Source organism: Xenopus laevis, chromosome 4S (genome assembly GCF_017654675.1).
Source record: "Xenopus laevis strain J_2021 chromosome 4S, Xenopus_laevis_v10.1, whole genome shotgun sequence".
NCBI lineage: Eukaryota > Metazoa > Chordata > Amphibia > Anura > Pipidae > Xenopus > Xenopus laevis.
This window is the reverse complement of record NC_054378.1, coordinates 13834040-13857474: the sequence shown is the minus strand read 5'-3', so window position 1 is coordinate 13857474 and position 23435 is coordinate 13834040. Positions and strand designations below refer to the sequence as shown.

The window sequence follows — 23435 nt, the reverse complement described above, 5'->3', positions numbered from 1 at the left end:
AATGAACTACAAATCCCTGCATCCCTTGTCAGACCAGCAGCTTGTGGTCTTCTAACTGTTACTGAACTACACATCCCAGCATTCCTTGTCAGACCTGCAGCCTGTAGTACAAATCCCAGCATCCCTTGTCAGACCTGCAGCCTGTGGTCTACTAACTGTTACTGACCTACAAATCCCAGCATCCCTTGTCAGACCTGTATCCTATGGTACAAATCCCAGCATCCCTTGTCAGACCTGTAGCCTATAGTACAAATCCCAGCATCCCTTGTAAGACCTGCAGCTTATAGTGCAAATCCCAGCATCCCTTGTCAGACCTGCAGCCTGTGGTCTTCTAACTGTTGCTGACCTACAAATCCCAGCATCCCTTGTCAGACCTGTAGCCTGCAGTAAAAATCCCAGCATCCCTTGTCAGAACTGTAGTCTTCTTACTGTTACTGACCTACAAATCCCAGTATCCCTTGTCAGACCTGTAGCCTATAGTACAAATCCCAGCATCCCTTGTCAGACCTGTAGTCTATAGTAAAAATCCCAGCATCCCTTGTAAGACCTGTAGCCTGTGGTCTTCTAACTGTTACTGACCTACAAATCCCAGCATCCCTTGTCAGACCTGTAGTCTTCTTACTGTTACTGACCTACAAATTGCAGCCAATCACTATCAGGATATAAACATATAACGTGATTGGCTGTAAACTCACTTTTTTATTTATGGGATCAGAGGTGAGCGGAGCATTGATACACGGGGGCATTAAGGGAAATAATGGCAGAAATGAAGGAAATGACTATTTGAGTGTGACACTGGCTAGTGCCTGGGATATTAGCCTGGCTTTTGTGTATATTCTAATAGAAAATATCATTATGGGAGGAATGGGGAAACAGGCAGACTACAGACAACTCAGGATAAATACACAGAAGTACATCCTGGCATTTGGCCGCACGACTAACTGACAGTTAAATAACGGATTTCTCACTTTCATTCCTGGGATCAGAGGTGAGTGGATGCACAGCACACACTGGGGGGACAATTTATGGGAATAAATGAATTATAATGATATAAATTAAGAAAATCTCTACTAAATTGAGTCACTAGGTGGCGCCTGGGATATTAGCCTTGGTTTTGTCATTTTAATAGATTATAGGAGAGTTGGGGTTGGGGGAAGGAACAGGGATGCAGGGAGACTACACACCTGTCAGGCTAAATACAGAAAGAATAAAATAACATTTGGGATTCCAATTGCTTTATATTTAAAATAAATGCAAGTTAAGAAATAATAAAAAGTCAGAAATGCAAGTTAAGAAATAATAAAATGTCAGAAATCTCCTATGTTAATATATAACAGGGGTCACTATGGCAACATCTGGAGTGACGGCCACTTGCTGTTCAGGTTTCTCCTCTAATGCCATTAATCTTCATATTTCTCTCTATATCTCACTTTGCATATAACATTTACTTCTTAAAAAAGCTTTAAGGAAAAGTTAAGAAATGATTAAGGGGAAAAGTCTGAAATCCCCCATGTTCCCATATAACAGGGGTCACCCAGTGTTTGGAGTGACAGTTGACAGTTGGCCACTTGGTATTTCTCCTCCAATTCTATTAATTTCCATATTTCTCGTTGCATCTCACTTTGTATTAAAACTGACTTCTTAAAAAGCTTTAAAGGAAAAAGTTTTGGAGCTGCAAATCCCAGTCACTGTTACTCATGTCCTGAATGTCCCAGCATCCCTTGTCACACCTGCAGCCTGTAGTCTTCTACCTGTTACTGACCTACAAATCCCAGCATCCCTTGTCAGACCTGTAGCCTGATAGTACAAATCCCAGATCCCTGTCAGACCTGTAGCCTATAGCTACAAATCCCAGCATCCCTTGTCAGACCTGTAGCCTATACAAATCCAGCTCCCAAGCCACTATTACTGACTTCTATAGACCTATAGCAGCCCTCTGGCTTTGCCAGAACACAATTGCCAGTCTGGCGGCCTGTAGCCTATAGTAAAAATCCAAGCATCCCTTGTCAGACCTGCAGCTTGTGGTCTTCAATTGTTACTGAACTACAAATCCCAGCATCACTTGTCAGACAGCTTGTAGCCTTACTAAGTACAAATCTCAGCATCCCTTGTCAGACCTGTAGTCTTCTTACTGTTACTGACTACAAATCCCAGCATCCCTTGTCAGACCTGTAGCCTTAGTAAAATCCCAGCATCCCTTGTCAGACCTGTAGCCTTAGTACAAATCCCAGCATCCCTTGTCAGACCTGTAGCCTATAGCTACAAATCCCAGCATCCCTTGTCAGACCTGTAGCCTATAGTAAAAATCCCAGCATCCCTTGTCAGACCTGTAGCCTGTAGTAAAAATCCCAGCATCCCTTGTCAGACCTGTAGCCTTAGTACAAATCCCAGCATCCTTTGTCAGACCTGTAGTCTTCTTACTGTTACTGCCTACAAATCCCAGCATCCCTTGTCAGACCTGTAGCTTCTCTAACTGTTACTGACCTACAAATCCCAGCATCCCTTGTCAGACCTGTAGCCTATAGTAAAAATCCCAGCATCCCTTGTCAGACCTGTAGCCTATAGTACAAATCCCAGCATCCCTTGTCAGACCTGTAGCTCTATAGTACAATCCCAGCATCCCTTGTCAGACCTGTAGCCTATAGTACAAATCCCAGCATCCCTTGTCAGACCTGTAGCCTATAGTACAAATCCCAGCATCCCTTGTCAGACCTGTAGCCTATAGTAAAATCCCAGCATCCCTTGTCAGACCTGTAGCCTATAGTACAAATCCCAGCATCCCTTGTCAGACCTGTAGTCTTCTTACTGTTACTGACTACAAATCCCAGCATCCCTTGTCAGACCTGTAGTCTTCTTATGTTACTGACCTACAAATCCCAGCATCCCTTGTCAGACCTGTAGCTCTATAGTACAAATCCCAGCATCCCTTGTCAGACTGTAGCCTATAGTACAAATCCCAGCATCCCTTGTCAGACCTGTAGCCTATAGACAAATCCCAGCATCCCTTGTCAGACCTGTAAGCCTATAGTAAAAATCCAGCATCCCTTGTCAGACCTGAGCCTAGTGGTCTAATCCAACCTGTAGACTGTACCTTAAAAATCCCAGCATCCCTTGTCAGACCTGTAGCCTGTAGTACAAATCCCAGCATCCCTTGTCAGACCTGTAGCCTATAGTACAAATCCCAGCATCCCTTGTCAGACCTGTAGCCTATAGTACAAATCCCAGCATCCCTTGTCAGACCTGTAGTCTTCTTACTGTTACTGACCTACAAATCCCAGCATCCCTTGTCAGACCTGTAGATTTTTACTGTTACTGACCTACAAATCCCAGCATCCCTTGTAGACCTGTAGCTCTTACGTTACTGACTACAAATCCCAGCATCCCTTGTAGTACCCTGTTATGATACAAATCCCAGCATCCCTTGTCTGACCTGTAGCTCTACACAAATCCCAGCATCCCTTGTCAGACCTGTAGCCTATAGTAAAATCCAGTATCCTTGTCAGACTGTAGCCTTATAAAATCCCAGCATCCCTTGTCAGACCTGTAGCCTATATAAAATCCCAGTATCCTTGTAATACTGTAGCCTATAGTACAATCCAGCATCCCTTGTCAGACCTGTAGTCTTCTTACTGTTACTGTCCTACAAATCCCAGCATCCCTTGTCAGACCTGCAGCCTGTGGTCTTCTAACTGTTACTGACCTACAAATCCCAGCATCCCTTGTCAGACCTGTAGATTTCTTACTGTTACTGACCTACAAATCCCAGCATCCCTTGTCAGACCTGCAGCCTGTGGTCTTCTAACTGTTACTGACCTACAAATCCCAGCATCCCTTGTCAGACCTGTAGCCTTAGTACAAATCCAGCATCCTTGTCGACCTGCAGCTGTAGTAAAAATCCAGCATCCCTTGTCAGACCTGTATCAGCTTATAGTATAAAATCCCAGCATCCCTTGTCAGACCTGTACCTTAGTTAAAAATCCCAGCATCCCTGTCAGACCTGTATGCCTATAGTAAAATCCAATCCCAGCATCCTGTAGCTTGGCTTCTAAGCTTAGTACAAATCCCAGCATCCCTTGTCAGACCTGTAGCCTATATTAAAAATCCCAGAATAACTTGTAATACCTGTAGCCTATAGTACAAATCCCAGCATCCCTTGTCAGACCTGTAGTCTTCTTACTGTTACTGTCCTACAGATCCCAGAATCCCTTGTCAGACCTGCAGCCTGTGGTCTTCTAACTGTTACTGACCTACAAATCCCAGCATCCCCTGTCAGACCTGTAGCCTATAGTACAAATCCGAGCATCCCTTGTCAGACCTGTAGCCTATAGTACAAATCCCAGCATCCTTTCTTAGCCTATAGTAAAATCCAGCATCCCCTTTTCAGACCTGTGCCTATAGTACAAATCCCAGCATCCCTTGTCAGAGACCTGTAGCCTTTAATAGATACAAATCCCAGCATCCCTTGTCAGACCTGTAGCCTATAGTACAAATCCCAGCATCCCTTGTCAGACCTGTAGCCTATAGTACAAATCCCAGCATCCTTGCAGACCTGCAGCTTCTATGTTATAAAACAAATCCCAGCATCCCTTGTCAGACCTGTAGCCTATAGTAAAATCCAGATCCCTTGTCAAACCGCTATTAAATCCAGCATCCCTTGTCAGAGCACTGTAGTCTTCTATAGTTACAAAATCCAGCATTTCAGACCTGTAAGACCTGTTTAGCCTTATATACAAATCATCCCCCAGCAAATCCCCCTTTTCAGACCGAGCCTGTAGTCTTATTGATTATATACAAATCCGCATCCTTGTCAGACCTTACAATAGATCCTTCGTGATACTATGAGTTTAACTGGTGGATGCTATTATAATGAAAGAATAGTCCATAAGGAAGCTGCAACCTGTGATCTTCTAAACTGTATGACTACAAATCCCAGCCCCTGTCAACCGAGCGTTTTTTACTTATAAAAACAATAGCATCTTGTAGATCGCATATTCCTCTGTTTTGGTTTGGAAAACTCTTCATTTGACGGTCACTGATATCGACTGTTTTAATACTCACACAGTTCGCTTTTATAGGCGAGCTTAAAAAATTGTGGACGCAATTCATTGATTTCTGCGCCTCCCTTGGTAGGAGAAGGTAAAGGCAGAACTGGCCTAAAATGTGTTTATCTGAATTTAGGGTTTTGCTGTATAGAGAACAGATAAAGTATAGAATGTAATTGAATTTTTCTCTTCTCCTTCAGCCACAGGCGGAATCCAGATCCCTCTCTGAGATTTATAAGGTGAGTAGAAAGGAGGGTAAAACACTCGCCGCTACTGCCGGAAGTGAGACATGTTTTGTACCCTGGGGAATATTATGTTATCAATAAAATCCTTCTTTTTTCTTTTCCAGCCTCCTGATGGTCGGCTGACAAGGATGTGCTTCTTGGAGAAGGCGGCACCGGAGAAGTCTACAAGGTAAGAGACCAACCAATTAGAGTAGGGGAACTGAACAAGATTGTGATCACTAGACACAATCACACAATGATTTAGGCAGACATATCAAGCTTCTGGTTTGGGGGCTGCATTAGACCCTCTCTTTCCTACTTGTATATAAGTCAACCTTTCTGTCTGTATTACAGGGACGACACCATCGAAGAGGCGTGGTAGCGGTGAAGATCGCCAACATCAGCCGAGTACTGTATCTTTATAATTCCAATCTCTATATATCAATCCTATTTGTGTAGTTGCCTATGTGACCTAAAGGGATTTCTATTATTCCACTCCAGGATGAAGAGTCAGTCATGAGGGAGCTGAAGTTTCTCCAGCAGTTCGGAGGACACAAGAACATCGCCTCTTACTATGGAGCTTACTACAGGGCTCCACTCACGGAGTGCTCATCGGAGCACTTGGAAGTAAGAAATGATTTACTGTATCGTGTTCATTCCTCTCAATCTCCACTGGAAGTGATAGAATACATGACCTTAAATAATTTCTATATATTGCAGATTGTTCTCGAGTACTGTGGTGGCGGCTCTCTCCACACCCTCATCAGTAGGACCAATGGCCAATCCCTGAAGGAGACCTGGATTGGCTATGTCTGCAAGGAGGTTTTAAAGGTAAGGCCAGATTTACCCCTTAATGCCTCTTCTTTAATTGCATAAATTATATATATACAATCTCTTTGTTGGTAATGTTTATTCTTATGTCTGTTAAAGTCTTATAACCTACATCTCAATCTCCCCAGGGGCTGCACCACATCCACAAGAACCGGGCCGTTCATAGAGACATCAAGAGCCTGAACATCATGCTCACAGAGACGGCCAAAGTGAAGACCAGTGAGTAAAACTTACAGTTATAAGAGTAATGGATGGTGGGGAGCTAACGTGAATATGGAGTCAGGGGCTTTCATAATTCAGGTTTCTATCTTATTGTGGTTAAACAAGTTATTTTCCATTAACCATTTGTATTTGTCATTTCAGTCGACTTTGGAAACAGCTGGGACCTGGACCCCCAGACTGGATTGTGCCACGAAGCAGACGGGACTGCACATTGGATGGCACCCGAGGCCATAAGGCAGAAGGGCCAGCGCCTGGCGTACGACACCAAAGTATGTTGTACTTATAATACTTGTAACAACACCGAGCATTTACTTATCAGTCTTAATGGGACATAGACGCAGTCATTTTCTCATGGAGAGAAAAGAGTTTTCCTGAAATGTTGGGTTTCTTAACAGTTTGCACAATGTGTCTGCTTTAATATATTTGCTCATTTGCTTTGTGACGCTGGTGTTATGTAACTGCTATTGTTTGTAATGGAGATGTATTGCTGTATACACGTTTATATATAATAAAGCATTTTTACACTTTTATATTGTGTTCATTTACGAGGCGGTGCATTGGGCTATTTTAGAAGTTGTATTCTGTTCTGTTCTGGCCATAATTGAGCTAAGGAGAATGGCGTGTACTTTTGCACCCATGATAATATATGTATATGTTTCTAAAAGAGAGTTGTATAAGTGTAGCCTTTTTACTTAGATTTTATTAAACAGCCACTAACCCAATTCTCTCCTTCTAATGCTCTTTGTGTGTCTTTTGCAGTGTGACATCTGGTCGCTGGGCATAACCGCCATCGAAATGGCCGAGGGAAAACCACGTAAGTGAATCACAACAATTGTGGCTACTTTATTTTATACATTGAGCAGCAGAGGTTCTATATCAGAATGGGAGGAATTTGGGGTGATTTGCAATTTCCAGCAAAAAAAGAATGTTTTCTGTAGATTAAATAACTAACTTCTAGAGATGTTGGATGGGCCTGATATATATGTTTTCACTTTTAGCATACGCAGATGAATACCCGGTGGAGCACCTGATTAGAGAAGCCCAACCACCGAGGCTTCAATCAAACAACTGGTGAGTCGGTCCCAGCTCGTGTCACTGTACATTGTACCTGCGCTTGCAGACATGGAACTCCCCACATTTTCTTATTAACACTTGTTATACTTCTATATCCACTTCCACAGTCTGCCCTCACCATGCCCCTTGTCTGTACAAATTTGGGATAATGGGGAGATTTCAGGGGGATGTGTATGTTATTTAAATACCTCCTAAATATAAATAGAGGGTTTTCTACTGCAGACTTTAAATGTGTCCCATGAGATGCAGGCAGGGATATGTGTGTTTTCAGGGAAATATAGATGAATGCAGAGTGGATATGATCTATTTTATGTATATAATCAGTGTCTATGTCTCAGGGGCATAACAGTATAACTATGGGCCCCACTACTGTGAGATTACAGGCCATGTGCACTATGGTGCAGTCAGGAGAGGGTGTGGGAAAATCACAGGACCTTACCTTGTCCCTCTTAGCCTTATAGACATCTAGATATAGCACTGATATCCTTGTTTACCAGTTTGGGATGGTGGTGGGGAATCTTGGGTTGGGGATCACTTTTGGAGAAGATTTGTATAATGTGTAATTCTGCAATACTATGGGTCTCAAATCAAGATAGATTATAGATAAATAGATAGATGATAGAGGATAGATAGATGATAGAAACATGATATAGATTAGATAGCTAAATGATCAATAGATGATCGATAGATTAGATAGATGATAGAGGAGAGATAGATAGATGATTGATAGATAATAGATAGATAGATACAGATAGATGATTGATAGAAATATAGATGGATAGATAGATGATCAATAGATGATAGATAGATAGATAGATAGATAAAGAGATAAAGGGAAAGATAGATGATTGATAGAAATATAGATGGATAGATAGCTATGCTGCAACATATATCTATATTCTAGAGTGTAGCTAATGGTTACCGGTACTGGGTAAAAGCTTCTGGAATATGGAAATAATGATCTGGGGATTTTTTTTTCAGGTCACAAAATTTTGTGTCCTTCTTGGAGTCCTGCCTGAAGAAGGATCCTTCGGAGAGAGGGAGTGCTGAAGAACTCCTGCAGCACCCATTTGTCACCCAACTGCCGCCTAAGAAGATCATCAGGGCTGAGATTGAAAAACATCTCCGGATTCTGCAGAACCGGCCAGCCAAGAAAGGTGAGGGAATCCATTATATTTGATACGACTGCACCATCACACAGTGTAACTCAACAGCTGCAAGAGTTGGTTTTATCATAATGGCGCGTGGGAATAATGAACATATTTTAAGGGGTACTTCAGCTTTTTTTTTTTTTTTCCAATATTCTGTATTGAAATTTCAACTATTACAAGTTGACTTGCAAACATATGTTCATACACATACAGTACCACAAAAATGTTTATGGTTATAGTTTGGACCCATTAGCTTTAAAGGAGAAGGAAAGCTCCAAGACGGTTTATTGTCAACAGATTAGCCTCAATAGTGCAAGCTAGAACGCTATATTTATTCTGCAGAATGCTTTACCATACCTGAGTAAACAGCTCTAGACACTGTCTCTGTTTGTTTAGGATAGATGCTGCCATATAAGCTTGGTGTGACATCACTTCCTGCCTGAGTCTCTCCCTGCTCACTTACAGCTCTGAGCTCAGATTACAGCAGGGAGGGGAGGAGGGAGGGGAGCAAACTGAGCATGCTCAAGCCCTGCCCTGGAGGTTTATGCTGAAAACAGGAAGTCTGATACAGAAGTCAATGTGTACACAATAAAAGGAAAGAAATGCAGTGTTTCTTCAGAGCAGCATTACTTTGAGTGTTTACTGGTGTATTTATATAGACCTTTCTTATAAAGCTTACTTAATTTTAGCCTTTCCTTCTCCTTTGATCCCAATAGGAACCATTCCCTGTATAGGAATTTTTCTGAGGCCGAATTCATATTAAATGATACTCATATTATTTTTATATAATAGGACAAAAACAGGAATTTAACGTCGGTTATTTCCTTACTGTAATTCTTAATCTATACAGGACTGAAGGGAGTAGCTCTCTGGAGCCTGAAACAGCTGTGGCGTGCTTGTACACAGACATCAGCAGAAGAAGAAGCAGCTCTGCAAATGGCCCTGGAGGGCTTCTCCTGTTAGTGATCTTGTGGCCAATTACATCAACAGCCCACAAGGAGTTTCCTTAATCACAGCCGAGGAAAAAGAAACATCTACAGAGAAAGGTACAATTTCCGACAGAGTCTTAGCCCAACATTTTCTCCATGGTGGGCATATGCCAGTTTGGTCCCCTGCTGCCGGTGTGTGTATATATTGGTAGGAACCAAATCCTTACTGTTTTTGGATTTTGGATAGAAGATGCTCAAGTGTGCATTACCTGGGCAAAATCCTCCCCATGTGTGAAGTGATGAGCAAATGCACATATAATATGTATTTATAATATATGTATATACAGGTATGGGATTCATTATCCGGAAACCCATTATCCAGAAAGCTCCGAATTACGGAAAGGCCATCTCCCATAGACTCTAGTATAATCATATAATCCAACATTTTTAAAATGATTTCCTTTTTCTGTGTAATAATTAAACAGTACCTTGTACTTCATCCCAACTAAGATATAATTAATCCTTATTGGAAGCAAAACCAGACCCCTATTGGGGATATTTAATGTTTACATAATTTTTTAGTAGACTTAAGACATGAAGATCCAAGTTACATAAAGACCCCTTATCCAGAAACCCCCAGGTCCCGAGCATTCTGGATAACAGATCCCATACCTGTATATATATTCACTGGAGCTTTCCACTGTCAGATGCCTATCGTTGCAGACTTTCACAGTACAATATTTTGATTCGCTTTTGCTGCACACGAGTGAATCTAAGTCTGTGCCAGTGAAAAGAAAGGAAAGTAATGTGGTGACTCCCCAGGGAATAAGGCTGAAATGTCATGCCTCTGAATGAGAATTTATGATGATAAATTACTGACTGATTTTTATTTTGTTTCTCAAACAGAACCAGGACCTTCTACAGCGCCACCAGCAACATCTTCTTTCAGGCTACCGCAGTTCAACCAGTGGGGGCTTCAAGATTTCTGCAACTACACCAACAGGGACTTTATCTCCTTCTGTAGCTCCATATTTATATCTCTTTCAGACTACCACATCTCCACCAGTGGTGTCTTCAGTTTACATCACTCCACCAGAAGTTTCACATTCAAGGGCCACATCTCCACCTCACTCTCCAACTGCCATAGTTCCATCCATGACTTCTATTTTCATGCACCTTTGGCTCCACCACCAGCTCCTCCTGTCCACTATGTCCCCAGTGATGCTTCCCACTGCCACATTACCCCATCATTGACTCCTCTTCAATCAATTATCTTCACAGCTTTAAAGCCCTCCATACATTTTCATCAGTGCCTATTTTACATTGCCTTTAAAAACACCCACAGCCCTGCTAGGCCTCTCTTTGACAGATTCATCCTTTCTCCCATTGACCTGAAATTGACATCTCCTCTTTAAATATCCTAACTCTACCCCAGCATTGTCCTTTTCTTTATATCACTTGCTTATCTTCCAATACACCACCCCAGATAGTTTACTTTTAGGGCAGAGACACACACTAAGTTTTGGCGACAAATATCCTCTTCTTCGGGACGACTAATCTCCCCAAACTGCCTCTTGCCGGCTAGAATCTAAATTGCCAATGGGATGCCTCCGGAGCACTTTGTTCTCCGAAGTCGCCCAAAGTTGTCTCACGAGGAAACTTTGGGCGACTTCGGAAAACTAAGTGCTCCGAGTACCACCCCGCTGGCGATTTAGATTTTAGCCGGCGGGAGGCAGTTTGGGGAGATTAGTTGCCCCGAAGAGGAGGTGTTTTATCGCCGGGCCAATAAATCTCCCAGAATCTGAGTGTCTCTGCCCTTAGCCCCCAAAGCACCCCAGGGGTCCCTCAAATATACATCTTTAGCCAATTATACCCCATATGATATTTTTTCTTTAAAACCGCCACTACACAAAGGCTTCTCTGCAATCTCCCAACACCAATTCCTCAGTGGTTCTTCCTATTCAAATTGTCTTCCTATCCTTTCAATCCACTCAACAACCAGTCACATCTCCTCCTCTAAACCCTCACATAAACTCTTAGTACTGATACTGACATAAACTCTTAGTATAAGTTGATCCAGGGACTTGTCCGATTGCCCTTTGGGAGTCAGGAAGGAATTTTTTCCCCCTCTGAGGCAAATTGGCTCCGGCATCAGATGGGGTTTTTCGCCTTCCTCTGGATCAACTTCTAAATAGGAAGATCCCTTTTACACTAAACTTGAACCTAATGGATGTGAGTCCTTCCCAACCTAAATTAGTATGAATTAATCTAAAATGCATAAATAAAACAATCACTTTATAAATAAATATGTTAATACACATTTCATTGGTGTTCTTGCATTTGTTATAGTTCTATAGTATTGCCAGGGAACATTACAGAGGAGGGAGACCTCTAGTGCAAGGGAAAAGGGTCACTGAAAGTGAAGGTGGAATCAAGAGGCAGGGGTGGGAGAAATGGGTGAAAGGAGATGCTAAGGATGAAGAAATATGAGGAGGGGACCTAGTCCTACTGATCTGCACTGATACCAGAGGTTTGGTCAATCAATCACATACAAATGATATATAGTGTATATAAACATATCACTGGGATTAGTACATAATGAGACTGGGTTCAGAAGGTGTTTATTAATATGTTATTTTGGGCCTAGCAGGGACTTGGATATACATGTCACTGCCATTAGTATCCTTTGGGCCAAGGAGAAATGGACTCATTGGTCTAGAAAGAGCTGACCCATAAACATGCCACTGTCATTAGAAGACATTTGTCCCATGATAAAGTTGCCTTTGGTATTATTTGGGCAGAGGAAGGGCAGGTCTGTGTGATGTTCCATTGGGCATCAGTCCATCCCGTGATTGGTCTACTGATAACAGGCGGGATATTAGAGGCCACTGGAAATTCAAGGAGCCCTGGGCCAAAGACGTACATAATATCTCTCTACATTTTGATTCGTAGTGAATATTTTCCCATAGTACCCTGCTCCCCCGAGGTTCACTGCACATACCACTCCCTTTGGGAAAATGGGAAGAGGAGGGTCCATCCAGAGTCACCAGGAAGTTTTGTTCTGCTGAAGTGGGGGATGTAACTTTACCAATGAAACGTCTGTTGGGCATAAGAGGCAGTACAGCAGCCCCCCTGCCCTGATATTCCTGGGTTTACTTGCCCTTTAACAGACAGGGTGAGGGGGGTAGACAGAGCAAGGCTTAAGTTATGTAATTGCAGGATACAACTGTATCAAGCTTCTCAGTTCTGTTGGGCCCAGGCTTTTAAGGAATCCCATGTTGATCTTGCTGCCTCCCTGCTGGATGGTGTTGCCCCCATGCTTTAGAATGAAGTAGTAGAATACCCATGCCCACTGACATACATGAGTAGGGGAAATAGGAGACGCTGCTCGTTGGAGTAGGCGCCACCAACAGGTTTTCACAGTCCATTGCACTGATATAGGCTGGGTGCCAGCACAGTCCAGTCAGCTCAGAAGAGGCATTATACTGGGCTTGTGCTGTGCCAGGGACATTATCATACATGGGCCCTCAGAAGGTCCTGCCTGACCAATATCTAGGGTTGTCACCATTTTGGGAAAAAAAATCTGGCTGTACAGAAAGGGGAGGGACAATGAGGGGGTGGTTCGGGAGAAAATATTGTCGATATGGGAGCGGGATTATAGGAAGAAGGGAAAGAAGCAGAGCTGGCGGCAGGGATTGGGGAGGGACAGGACAGGGGTGGCACATCAGAGAATTATACATTTATGAGCAAATACATTGCTGGTTAAATGTGTAACACTGGTCCCAGTCTCGGCTGCTATATCACTGGTTAGGCTGGTGATATGCCAACCCCATTCATATCTGATTGAAACTCAGCCATATGTATCTGGGCAGGTTTGAAATGGACCCTTGACTGAAGTAGCCACTGATCAGCTCCCTGCTCTTGTACAGTCCATTGGCCAGACTAGTCCACCTCTCAAAGAATGAGCCGGGGAGCATATTTCGGGTATTTCAGATCTAAACAGGAAAAAGAATCAAACAGCAAATCCAAACACAGTGTATAGATCTATATATTCAGTAGGACATGTGGCGGGGGGTTGGGATCTGATAATAAAACATCCCACAAATCGACACACATAGAAACATCATACAAAATAGTTTATTTCATTTTTTTGTACAAAACAGAAAACAAAGGACATTATAATGAATTCTACACTGCCTCAATCCAGTGTTACCTTCAGTCTATACCAAAGATCCACAACCTTTTTTTTATCGGTGAGCCACATTCAAATTCACATTTAAACTTGGGGTTTCAGTTATGGGCTGTATTGGCTATTTGGTAGCTTCTATGTGGACTGGCAGCCTACAGGAGGCTCTGTTTGACAGGACACCGGGTTTTTATGCAATTAAAACTTGCCTCCAAGCCTGAAATGTAAAAATAAGCACCTACTTTGAGACCACTGGGAGTAACATTCAAGGGGTTGGAGAGCAACATGTTACTAGGGAGCCACTGGTTGGGGATCACTGCTCTATACCAACACAACAACTGTTTACTTTCAGGGGAGCAAGGTTTGTAAATCAGCCTGGGAGCAATGCAATCCCCTGGTGGGCTGGGGGCAATGCACTTTGGTGGCAACTATGAGTTTGATGGGGGAGTGAGGCAAGGGGTGACTGTGCACGGAAATCAAACTTAAACATCGCTGTGAGAAGCATTTCCCATTTAAGTAAGAAATATGGACAAGTAACCAGTTCTAACCCCATTAAGAATGTCCTACATACGAAAATGTAACACTCACCAGTGTATGAACCTGTTCCTTGTAGCTGACAAGCTGCTTTCACTGTAGCAATAACCGCCGGCACAATCGCTGTATGTTGGGCCTCCAATTAAAAGATTCACATCTATTGGGATAAATAATATTGGTTAATTGTACTTAAAACCCATTCCACATTAGGCAATCAAACCATTTAAAGAAATGCACAGAAAACAAAGAAGTAAACGAGTGTGGCCCAATTAGCAGACTTATATATAAGGAGAAGGTCATTCTACAGGGGGGTAATACAGGTACGGGACCGGGTATCCAGAATGCTCGGGACCTGGGGCTTTCCAGATAACAAATCTTTCCGTAATTTGGATCTTCATACCTTTAGTCTACTAGAAAATCATGTAAACATTAAATAAACCCAACAGGCTGGTTTTGCTTCCAATAAGGATTAATTATATCTTAGTTGGGATCAAGTACAAGCTGCTGTTTTATTATTACAGAGAAAAAGGAAATCATTTTTTTTGGATAAAATGGAGTCTATGGGAGACGGCCTTTCCGTAATTCGGAGCTTTCTGGATAACGGGTTTCTGAATAACAAATCCCATACCTGTACCAGTTAAATTCTATGTTCTAGTCATGTGTTCATATGCCCGTGGGAGAATTTTGAGGCCAGCACAGGATAAATTCAGAGTCGCACAAAGACTTAAAGGGGGGGTTCACCTTTAAGGTAACTGAAGTTTTTCAATTGGTTTTCATTATTTATTTTTTATAGTTTTATAGTTATTTGCCTTTTTCTGCTGACTGGGCGTCGCTGACCCCTTATAAGAATCAAATATTCTGTAAGGCTACACATTTATTGTTATTGTTACTTTTATTGCTCATCTTTCTATTCAGGCCTCTCCTATTCATATTCCAGTCTCTTATTCAAGTCAATGCATGGTTGCTAGGGTAATTTGGGCCATAGTTACCAAACTGAAGAGCTGCTGAATAATAAGTTAAATTCAGAAATCACAATTAATAAAAAATGAAAACCAATTGCAAATTGTCCCTCTCTACATCGTACTAAACGTTAATTTAAAGGTGAACAATCCCTTTAAACTTCAACAGTAGAAAACGTCAGAAAAAAATCTGGAGAACTATCTGAAAACAACTGAACTGAAAAAAAGTGCTGAACGGTACACAACCCCTTTAACCCTTTCCCTGCCAGCCGTTTTGTCCTAGATGCGAACATCTACTGCCAAGCAGTTTTTAGATATTTTGCACTCTTTCACTTTAAGGGCCTTTCCTGGGGGGGGGGGTCTCTTAGTTTAACCAGGAAAACAATATACTGTTTTTTTCAGGACAACCTGAAATTTCAAAATATGCAAGAATTTTGGTGTAATTTTACTTCTATAAAAAAATATAGGCTTCTAAGTGTCCAATAAAATGAGAAAAATCATGTTTTACAAAGAACAATCACATAGATCAGAAACATCATTTACTTTATGTATGAGAACACAGCCGATTTGGAAAGGTCTATGTCTCCTGAACGCGGCAATACCAGATATATATAGTTTTATGGAGATTTCTCACTGTATAGCTCAAAATCTACAAGCAGTACACTACCAAATTTCAAAAAGCAACGCTCCCCAAACGGCATACTTCTGATTTCAAGGCCAAACATTCCGCTAACAGTAGGTTTACCCTAGAAAACTACCCATTATTAGAAAGAACAGATTCTGGTGAATCAAAAATGGGTAAATATTTCTTTGTACTCCAAACTACCAAGTTGCAATTGTCTCCTAAAGTTAATGTTTTATAGAAACAAATGACCTCAAAGCTCACACTCTACAGCATCATATCTCCCACACATCATTAGGTATCAATGTAAAACACCCCAAATATGAAAGCCTGGGGTCCACTGAACAGTTTGATGCCCAATATGTATAGGTGTACCTAAGCACATGGCATATAGGGGCCCCAAAATGAAGACCCCCATATGGTCTGTCATTTCAGGTGCTGCAAAATCAACACATTTACATAGATTTGGGGGGGCAAAAGTAGAAAAAAGTAAGTTCACCCCAGAAAACCATATATTTTCGGAAAGTACACATTCCCACGAATCTAAATTGGGCATGCATGTCTGTTTACTACAAAGTACAAAACAGCAAACTATTCCTAAATTTGGTGATTTTGGTGACATTTCCAAAAATCACCTAAAAATTTCTAGCCTGCAGCATCGTATTACCCACATACTTTTAGGTATCAAGAAAAAACACCCGAAATATGAAAGCTTAGGGTCCTCTGAACAGTTTGATGCCCAATATGTAAAGGTGAACCCAAGCACGTGGCATATAGGGGCCCCAAAAGGAAGACCCCCATATGGTCTGTCATTTCAGGTACTGCAAAATCAACAAATTTACATAGTTTTGGGGGAGGGGAAAAAGTAGAAAAAAGTAAGTTGACCCCAGAAAACCATATATTTTCGTAAAGTACACATTCCCACAAATCCAAATTGGGTATGCATGTCTTTCTACTCCAAAGTACCAAGCCGCAAACCATTCCTAAATTTGGTGATTTTGGTGACATTTCCAAAAATCAAATCAAAATTTCTACCCTGCAGCATCATATTACCCACATACTTTTAGCTATCAAGAGATATCACCCCAAATATGAAAGCCTAGGGTCCTGTGAACAGTTTGATGCCCAATATGTATAGGTGTACCCAAGCACGTGGCATATAGGGCTCCAAAAGGAAGACCCCCATATGGTCTGTCATTTCAGATACTGCAAAATCAACACATTTACATCGTTTTGAAGGGGGAAAAGTAGAAAAAAGTACGTTCACCCCAGAAAACCATATATTTTCGGAAAATACACATTCCCACGAATCTAAATTGGGTATGCATGTCTTTCTACTCCAAAGTACGAAGCCGCAAACCATTCCTAAATTTGGTGATTTTGGTGACATTTCAAGATCATGGACATTTTCTTTCTTTTTTGTTTTTTTATTATTTGGGTGGATTAGGGAAATGTCACAGCAACTTCCAGTGTTCACCAAAATGTTTATCATTGGGGCCTGTTGATATATGGAACTGCCTAGGAGGAGGATAGCCAATCACAGCGCCGGAGTCAAGCAAAGATCGGCTTCAGCTCCCTACCCGGTCCCCCTAGCTTTGAGGCAGTGTTCCAAGTGCCGGTGTATTATGTAGAAGACAGTAGAGCAACATTTTGGAAAAAGTACAGGTATGGGACCTGTTATCCAGAATGCTCGGGACCTGGGGTTTTCCGGATAATGGATCTTTTCGTAATTTGGGTCTCCCTACCTTAAAGAGATACTGACACCAGAAAAAAAATTGTATTTGTCATAACATTGTTTTTGAATGCTATTTATAATTTTGCAATAAAAGTATTTGTGCGATGCTTTTACATTACCTTTCTTACCCCCCATGTTCCTTTATGAGTGGGCTGCCATATTTGTGCAGCAGTAGTCCTTTAGCATTAGAAACTTTAAAGGGGTTGTTCACCTTTATGTTAACTTTTAGGCAGAATAAATGCGAGAGCAATCTGTTGTGGCATATAAACAGAATAAGGAACTTTGCCATGTTCCCTTCTCAGTATGACTTGTGCCTAGCTTGTGGCCCCAGCGTGCTGCAACTCCCTGCACCTGCACAACTGCTGTCAGTGCAATGCTGGGCATCACAACTCAACAAAAGCTGGATATCTGCAGACTTATAGTATAAAATACTATACAACTGTAGTCTGCTCAAATCTCCCCAAGTATTAATGATTGTTTGGGAGGACATGGACCCATAAAAGGGAGTTATTAGGTACAGGTATGAGATCCGTTATCAGGAAACCGGTTATCAATAAAGTTCCGAATTACGGGATGACTGTTTCCCATTGAGTCCATTTTATCCAAATAATCCAAATTTTTAAAAACGATTTCCTTTTTCTATGTAATAATAAACCAGTAGCTCCAAACTAAGATATAATTAATCCTTATTGGAAGCAAAATCAGCCTATTGGGTCTATTTTATGTTGAAATTATCCAAATTAGGGAAAGACCTGTTATCCAGAAAATCTCAGGCCCCAAGCATTCTATATGGCAGGTCCCATACCTGTACAATAGTGATGTGCGGGCTGTCCCGATACCCACTGGTTTACCTGGGGGTCGGGCGGGTTCAGGACGACCCCGCACTCCTCTTTGCGAGTGGGTGCAGGGTTGAGCTTTTCTCCAACTCTCCCCTCCAGTCAAATGCCGGCTTCCGACTTCTGGCTTTATAGCCACGTGCCTGCTCGCCCCGCTCCTTTTGTGACATCATTTGCGGCACGGGTTTATAAAAGGAACGCGGAAGTCAGCTGAGGGTGGGCGCGGGCTAACGGAGGGCGGGTTAGGGTCGAGAAAAACCCAACCCCCACATCACTACTGTAAAGTATTGTTATCAGGGGCGTAACTAGAGGAAGCAGACCCTGCAGGGGGCCCAGGAGGTATAGGGGCCCCATGAGGCCCTAATTCATATACAATGATACATCTGATATTAGGGTCTCCAAAAGTAAAGTGATTACTCACCACGAAGGGGAAGTGGCCCAAGTGCACCGCTCTGAGCTCTCAGCACAGGGAGCGGACAAACCGAAAAACCAATTTGGAGTAGGCACTCAATGAAGGCAAACTTCCACCAGGCAAATAGTTCAAAGTGAAAAGAGTTTATTGTGTCCACAGCCTTACACGTTTTGTGTCATAAACACTTAATCATTAGCCTATGATTAAGTGTTTATGGCATGTAAGGCTGTGGACACAATAAACTCTTTTCACTTTGAACTATTTGCCTGGTGGAAGTTTGCCTTCATTGAGTGCCTGCTCCAAATTGGTTTTCCTAATTCCTATACAGTTTCAATAAATATTGGTAAAAAAAAAAGTCAACCTCAACATTTTGGGGGCCTAAAAATTATTTTCTGTGAGGCCCAGTAGTATCTAGTGACACCCCTGATTGTTATTGATTCTTTTTATTACTCGTCTTTCTAGTCAGGCGATCCTATTCATATTCCGGCCTCTTGTTGAAATCAGTGAATGGTTGCTAGGGGAATTTGGACCCTAGCAACCAGGTGGATTCAATGGCAAACTGGGTAAAAAAAAAGCTAAAGAAATCAAAAACCATAAATAAAAAACAATTGCAAATTGTCTCAGAATAGCCCTCTCTATATCATACTGAAAATGCATTGAAAGGTAAACAGCCCCTGTAATGGTTTTTAGCCAATTAAGAAATCCTCCCTACTAATGTGCTGTCTATTCACACTTCCCCTTTCTCAGCTAAATAGCAGCACTTTTATATGAAGACTCATAACCCTCCCCAGCTCACAGACCCATAATAATAATAATAATAAACCACCTTGCTAGACACTGCCTTCTTCACCACCACAGGCTGCCATTTTTGACAAATAAGGGATCTGCACGCCCCCTGCCCTGACAGGAGCTGTATGACCCTAAGCAGCTCCCATAGCACAGACAGACGCTCTGGTGACACGGACAATGGGCCTATTAACCGTGTGCCACAGGCCGAGCCGAGAAAGGGCACTGACCTGCACCAGCACCTTCACATACATCATCGGGTGCGACAAAACTGTCAGACCGGCGCCCAACATGAGCTGATTGCTTGTATCAGCTCATGGTGAGACGTCACGTGAGCGGGTCCCGGCTTCAAGCAGAAAGCATTCCCGGCGGAAGTCCCGCAGGGGCACGTGATCTGGGTTACCTGGCAACGGGGAAAGTTTGTGGGCGGAGATTGTATGGAGGGCTGGGGCCACAGGTAGAGTTATCAGGTGAGAGCAGGACAAACCAGGGAATCTTATATAATGTATTGTGAGTCGCCACTGTGTGCGCCCTTGACTCAGCGCTGTTCCTCCACACAGCACCGGAAGTAGCACACAGAGCAGCCAGGAGGATTAAGGTCGCGCTGGCTGGGGAGACGCAGTCGGCAGAGCGTCTGAACAGGCTGTGGTGACAGTGAGGGAGCGGCTAGACAAGGGAGGCTGCAGGGAGATAATGGCTGCGGGGGGGAGAGAAGGGCTGGGGGAGGAGTTAATTATCCGGACTGCTGGGTTCTCCGTGCAGTGACGGCCCTCACAGGGAAATTCACGGAGGTGCTGGAACCTATACAGCTCTCTCCTGAAGCAGCCACTTCCTTATTGGTTGCGGGTAGCCAATGATCATTTGGCTGCTAGTCCCGTGATCTCTGTCCAATCAGACGCTTGGAGCTGGAGTCCTGATAAACAATAGCCACGAGGCAGTGATAAAGCAGAGTAATTAGAAATGTGTGTCAGTGCGGCTGTGCCTGGAAGTTATCCATGAGTCTATGTGACAGGAAGGTAGTGCACTGCTCTCTGACACACGCTCTCTTATTGCACTTGTTGCTCTGTGTTAGTGTCGCAGCGTCACTGCTTCTCCAGGCTCCTGTGGAAACTAAGCAGCGACTTCCCCTCAAGCCAAAGGAATTTAAACACGTCTAGCTGCTCCCACCTCACCCTCCCTTCTCTCTCTATTTCTCTCTCACCCCCTCCTGTCTCTGCTACTGGACCAGCAACATAACTAGAGGGGAGTGGGCCCTGGTGTGGGACGTGCAGCCGCCCGCCCCCCTCTGTACGTTATTTTCTGTCCGGAATAAGCCGGAGTCAGTGGCGCGCAAACTGCCGGGGGACCCTGAGGGGGTGCGGGCCCTGGCTCAATCGCACCCCCTGCTCTCCCGGTAGTTACGCCACTGTACTTATGTGACATCAATGTGCGTCCTTATCTCATACCGCCCAACATTTTGGAAATAAAAGGAGGGACAAAAAAGTTTTGTGGTGAATTTTTTTGACCATGCCTATTTTTGTGGCCACACCCCCTAATTACCATGTTCATTTTACAAAATTTGGCAGGTTATGAACGTTTGAACATATTTCTGTGTATTTTTCAGTTATTACAGTTTTGCTAATGAAGGTGAATTGCCCTTTAAGCTGCGAGTCTGACTTCTTCCAAGGGACCTGTTATCTTTTATTGTTACAATTACTTATCTCAAAGTTTTTACAAAAGTATCTTATCTGCAGTTGTGGCTGTTCTGGGCTCTCGGCCAAAAGCCAATTAAGTTAGAAACTTTGTTTCTTTTCCTAGCTGTTCAGTGCAGAGAAAAACTGGACTTTCCAGTACAAACGAGGGACTGCGGGTTGAGCTGTCAAAAGAGGGACTGTCCCTCTAAAAACGGGACAGTTGAGAGGTATGAATGTGAGGCCAGCAACCTGGACTGATGTGCTGTCAGCTGTGGCGGAACTACTGGGGGTTCATCATTCTCAGAATACTTTAGGTACAGCTAAAAGAAATGTCTAGTTATCAAAAGGGTCTGTGGGTCATTGCATGACTGGGTGTGGGACTGTTGAACTGTTGCAGGGAGTGAGGAAGGGGGGCAGACAGAACTGAGGAAAAAAAAAACTACAAAAAAACCCTCAAAAAAATGACAAAACCCCCCAAAAAATTATTTGGGGGCAAAGTAATTTGTAAAGGGTCTCTGGGAGTGGGACTGTGCAAAACTGTAATGAAATGAACATGGTAATTAGGGGGTGTGGCCACAATTTTTTTCCGATGCGCTACAACTTTTCTTTATCCCTCTTTCTATTTCCAAAATGTTGGGAGGTATGCGCTAACATAGCAGTGCTTCTTTTACAACTGTACCTTTAAGTGGTTCGAGGAGAAGCACTACCTTACCTAGGACCCGTTTAGTCTTAATCCGGCTCTGGGCAGTGGGAACGGCTGCGGGGAGAGAACGGCTGCGGGGAGAGAGAAATTCTGGTGGGAGGAAATGGAACAGAACGGCTGGACAAGAGAGGCTGATTGGCGAGGGAGAAATGCTGGACAAGAGAGGCTGCAGGGAGAGACAGAGAACATTAGGGAAGAGGGAACGGATGGCAGGACAAAGTCAGTTACTACTTTATCGTTGATAAAGGGCTCTGCCCGAAACATGTAGTGTGCCTACACTGCTTAATAAACAAATTGCAGTTGAAAATTACTGTCTGGAGCTGTTTTGATTCAACCATTTTCCTTGGATTATACCACTGGTTATAGGGTTTAAAAATGGCAGGTTCTTAAAAATATTTTGCTCTGCTGGAAACTTTTAAGTAAGGGCAGCAGAGATGATTAAGAGACACTGGGAGTGGACCCAGAGTTATATTAATTTTTGGAGTAAGAAACTAATGATTTTTTAAAATCTCACTCACTCTCTCTTCCTTGACCCATTCCCTCTCTCTTACTTGACCCATTCCCTCTCATTCTCTCTCTCTTCCTTGACCCATTCCCTCTCATTCTCTCTCTCTCTTCCTTGACCCATTCCCTCTCATTCTCTTTCTTCCTTGACCCATTCCCTCTCATTCTCTCTCTCTCTTTCTTGACCCATTCCCTCTCATTCTCCTTCTCTTCCTTGACCCATTCCATCTGTCTTCCTTGAACCATTCCCTCTCTCTTCCTTGACCCATTCCCTCTCTCTTCCTTGACCCATTCCCTCTCTCTTCCTTGACCCATTCCCTCTCTCTTCCTTGACCCATTCCCTCTCACCTTCTCTCTTCTTTGACCCATTCCCTTCAAATTGCACATCAGCTGTAAGTTAATAAGCAAGTATTCTCTCCAAAACGGCAATGGTGTTTCTGCTTCTGTTGTCTAATTTAAAAGGACGTAAAGGCTGTGAAAAGCTTTTAAATACTCATTAGTTATTTTTTTCCCCATCAAATTATAACCTCCAGTGGATCACCTGAATCTGTGAGGACCAGCTCTTTGCTAAAGATGTTGTCTGACAAACGCTATGGCAGCTTCTACATATAAATGGGATAAAAGTTTGTTGCAAGTAAAAATTAACAGTTTGTCTGTGTAGTAAAAAAAACGCAAGGCTGGAGTTATACATTGGTATCTAAAGTACTATGTTTTCTTTTGGAAAGTGAAGGTATGAAGAAGACAGGAATCTTGGGTACTGGTGCACAATCTCATGGCTGGAGCCCTCCAAGAAAAAAAAGTGAGATCAATTACACAGCGGTAAAACATCTTCTGTGGGGCTGTGGCAACTACAACCTGAGAGAGACTATTCAGGCCAAGGCAAAAGACAAGGAAGCAGAAAAGGTCAATATGAGGGAGATGCCAACATCCCTGGATAGGTAATTAAATCCCTTATAGGACTGAAATCCACCAATATATTAGGTGTTTCCTAGTTATTTAAAGTGCTAAACAT

At 42.8% G+C, this 23435-nt stretch overlaps 2 protein-coding genes across 25 annotated transcripts in view; one reads left to right on the top strand and one right to left on the bottom strand.

Annotated features, from left to right (window-relative positions):
• The window catches only part of LOC121393180 (traf2 and NCK-interacting protein kinase-like), a 45818-nt gene extending 36258 nt beyond the window's left edge, over positions 1 to 9560 (top strand). For 2 of the 4 annotated variants that reach the window (XM_041560940.1, XM_041560941.1), the window contains one exon: positions 9395 to 9560. In XM_041560940.1, coding sequence (XP_041416874.1) covers positions 9395 to 9507 — 113 coding nt within the window. In that variant the 3' untranslated portion in view covers positions 9508 to 9560. Of the gene's footprint in view, positions 1 to 5424; positions 6098 to 6225; positions 6317 to 6460; positions 6589 to 7078; positions 7134 to 7317; positions 7391 to 8374; positions 8551 to 9394 lie in introns of those variants that run through there. The other 2 variants (XM_041560942.1, XM_041560943.1) reach the window with 2 other exon arrangements.
• astl2a.S (astacin-like metallo-endopeptidase 2 gene a S homeolog) overlaps positions 1 to 23435 on the bottom strand; it is a 265316-nt gene that overhangs the window by 62324 nt on the left and 179557 nt on the right. For 12 of the 21 annotated variants that reach the window (XM_041560923.1, XM_041560925.1, XM_041560924.1 and 9 more), the window contains one exon: positions 14248 to 14350. The exons of 2 other annotated variants lie outside the window; for them this stretch is intronic. The gene's annotated coding sequence lies outside the window, so the exon portion shown is untranslated. 7 more of the 21 variants (XR_005960813.1, XR_005960809.1, XR_005960810.1 and 4 more) reach the window with 7 other exon arrangements.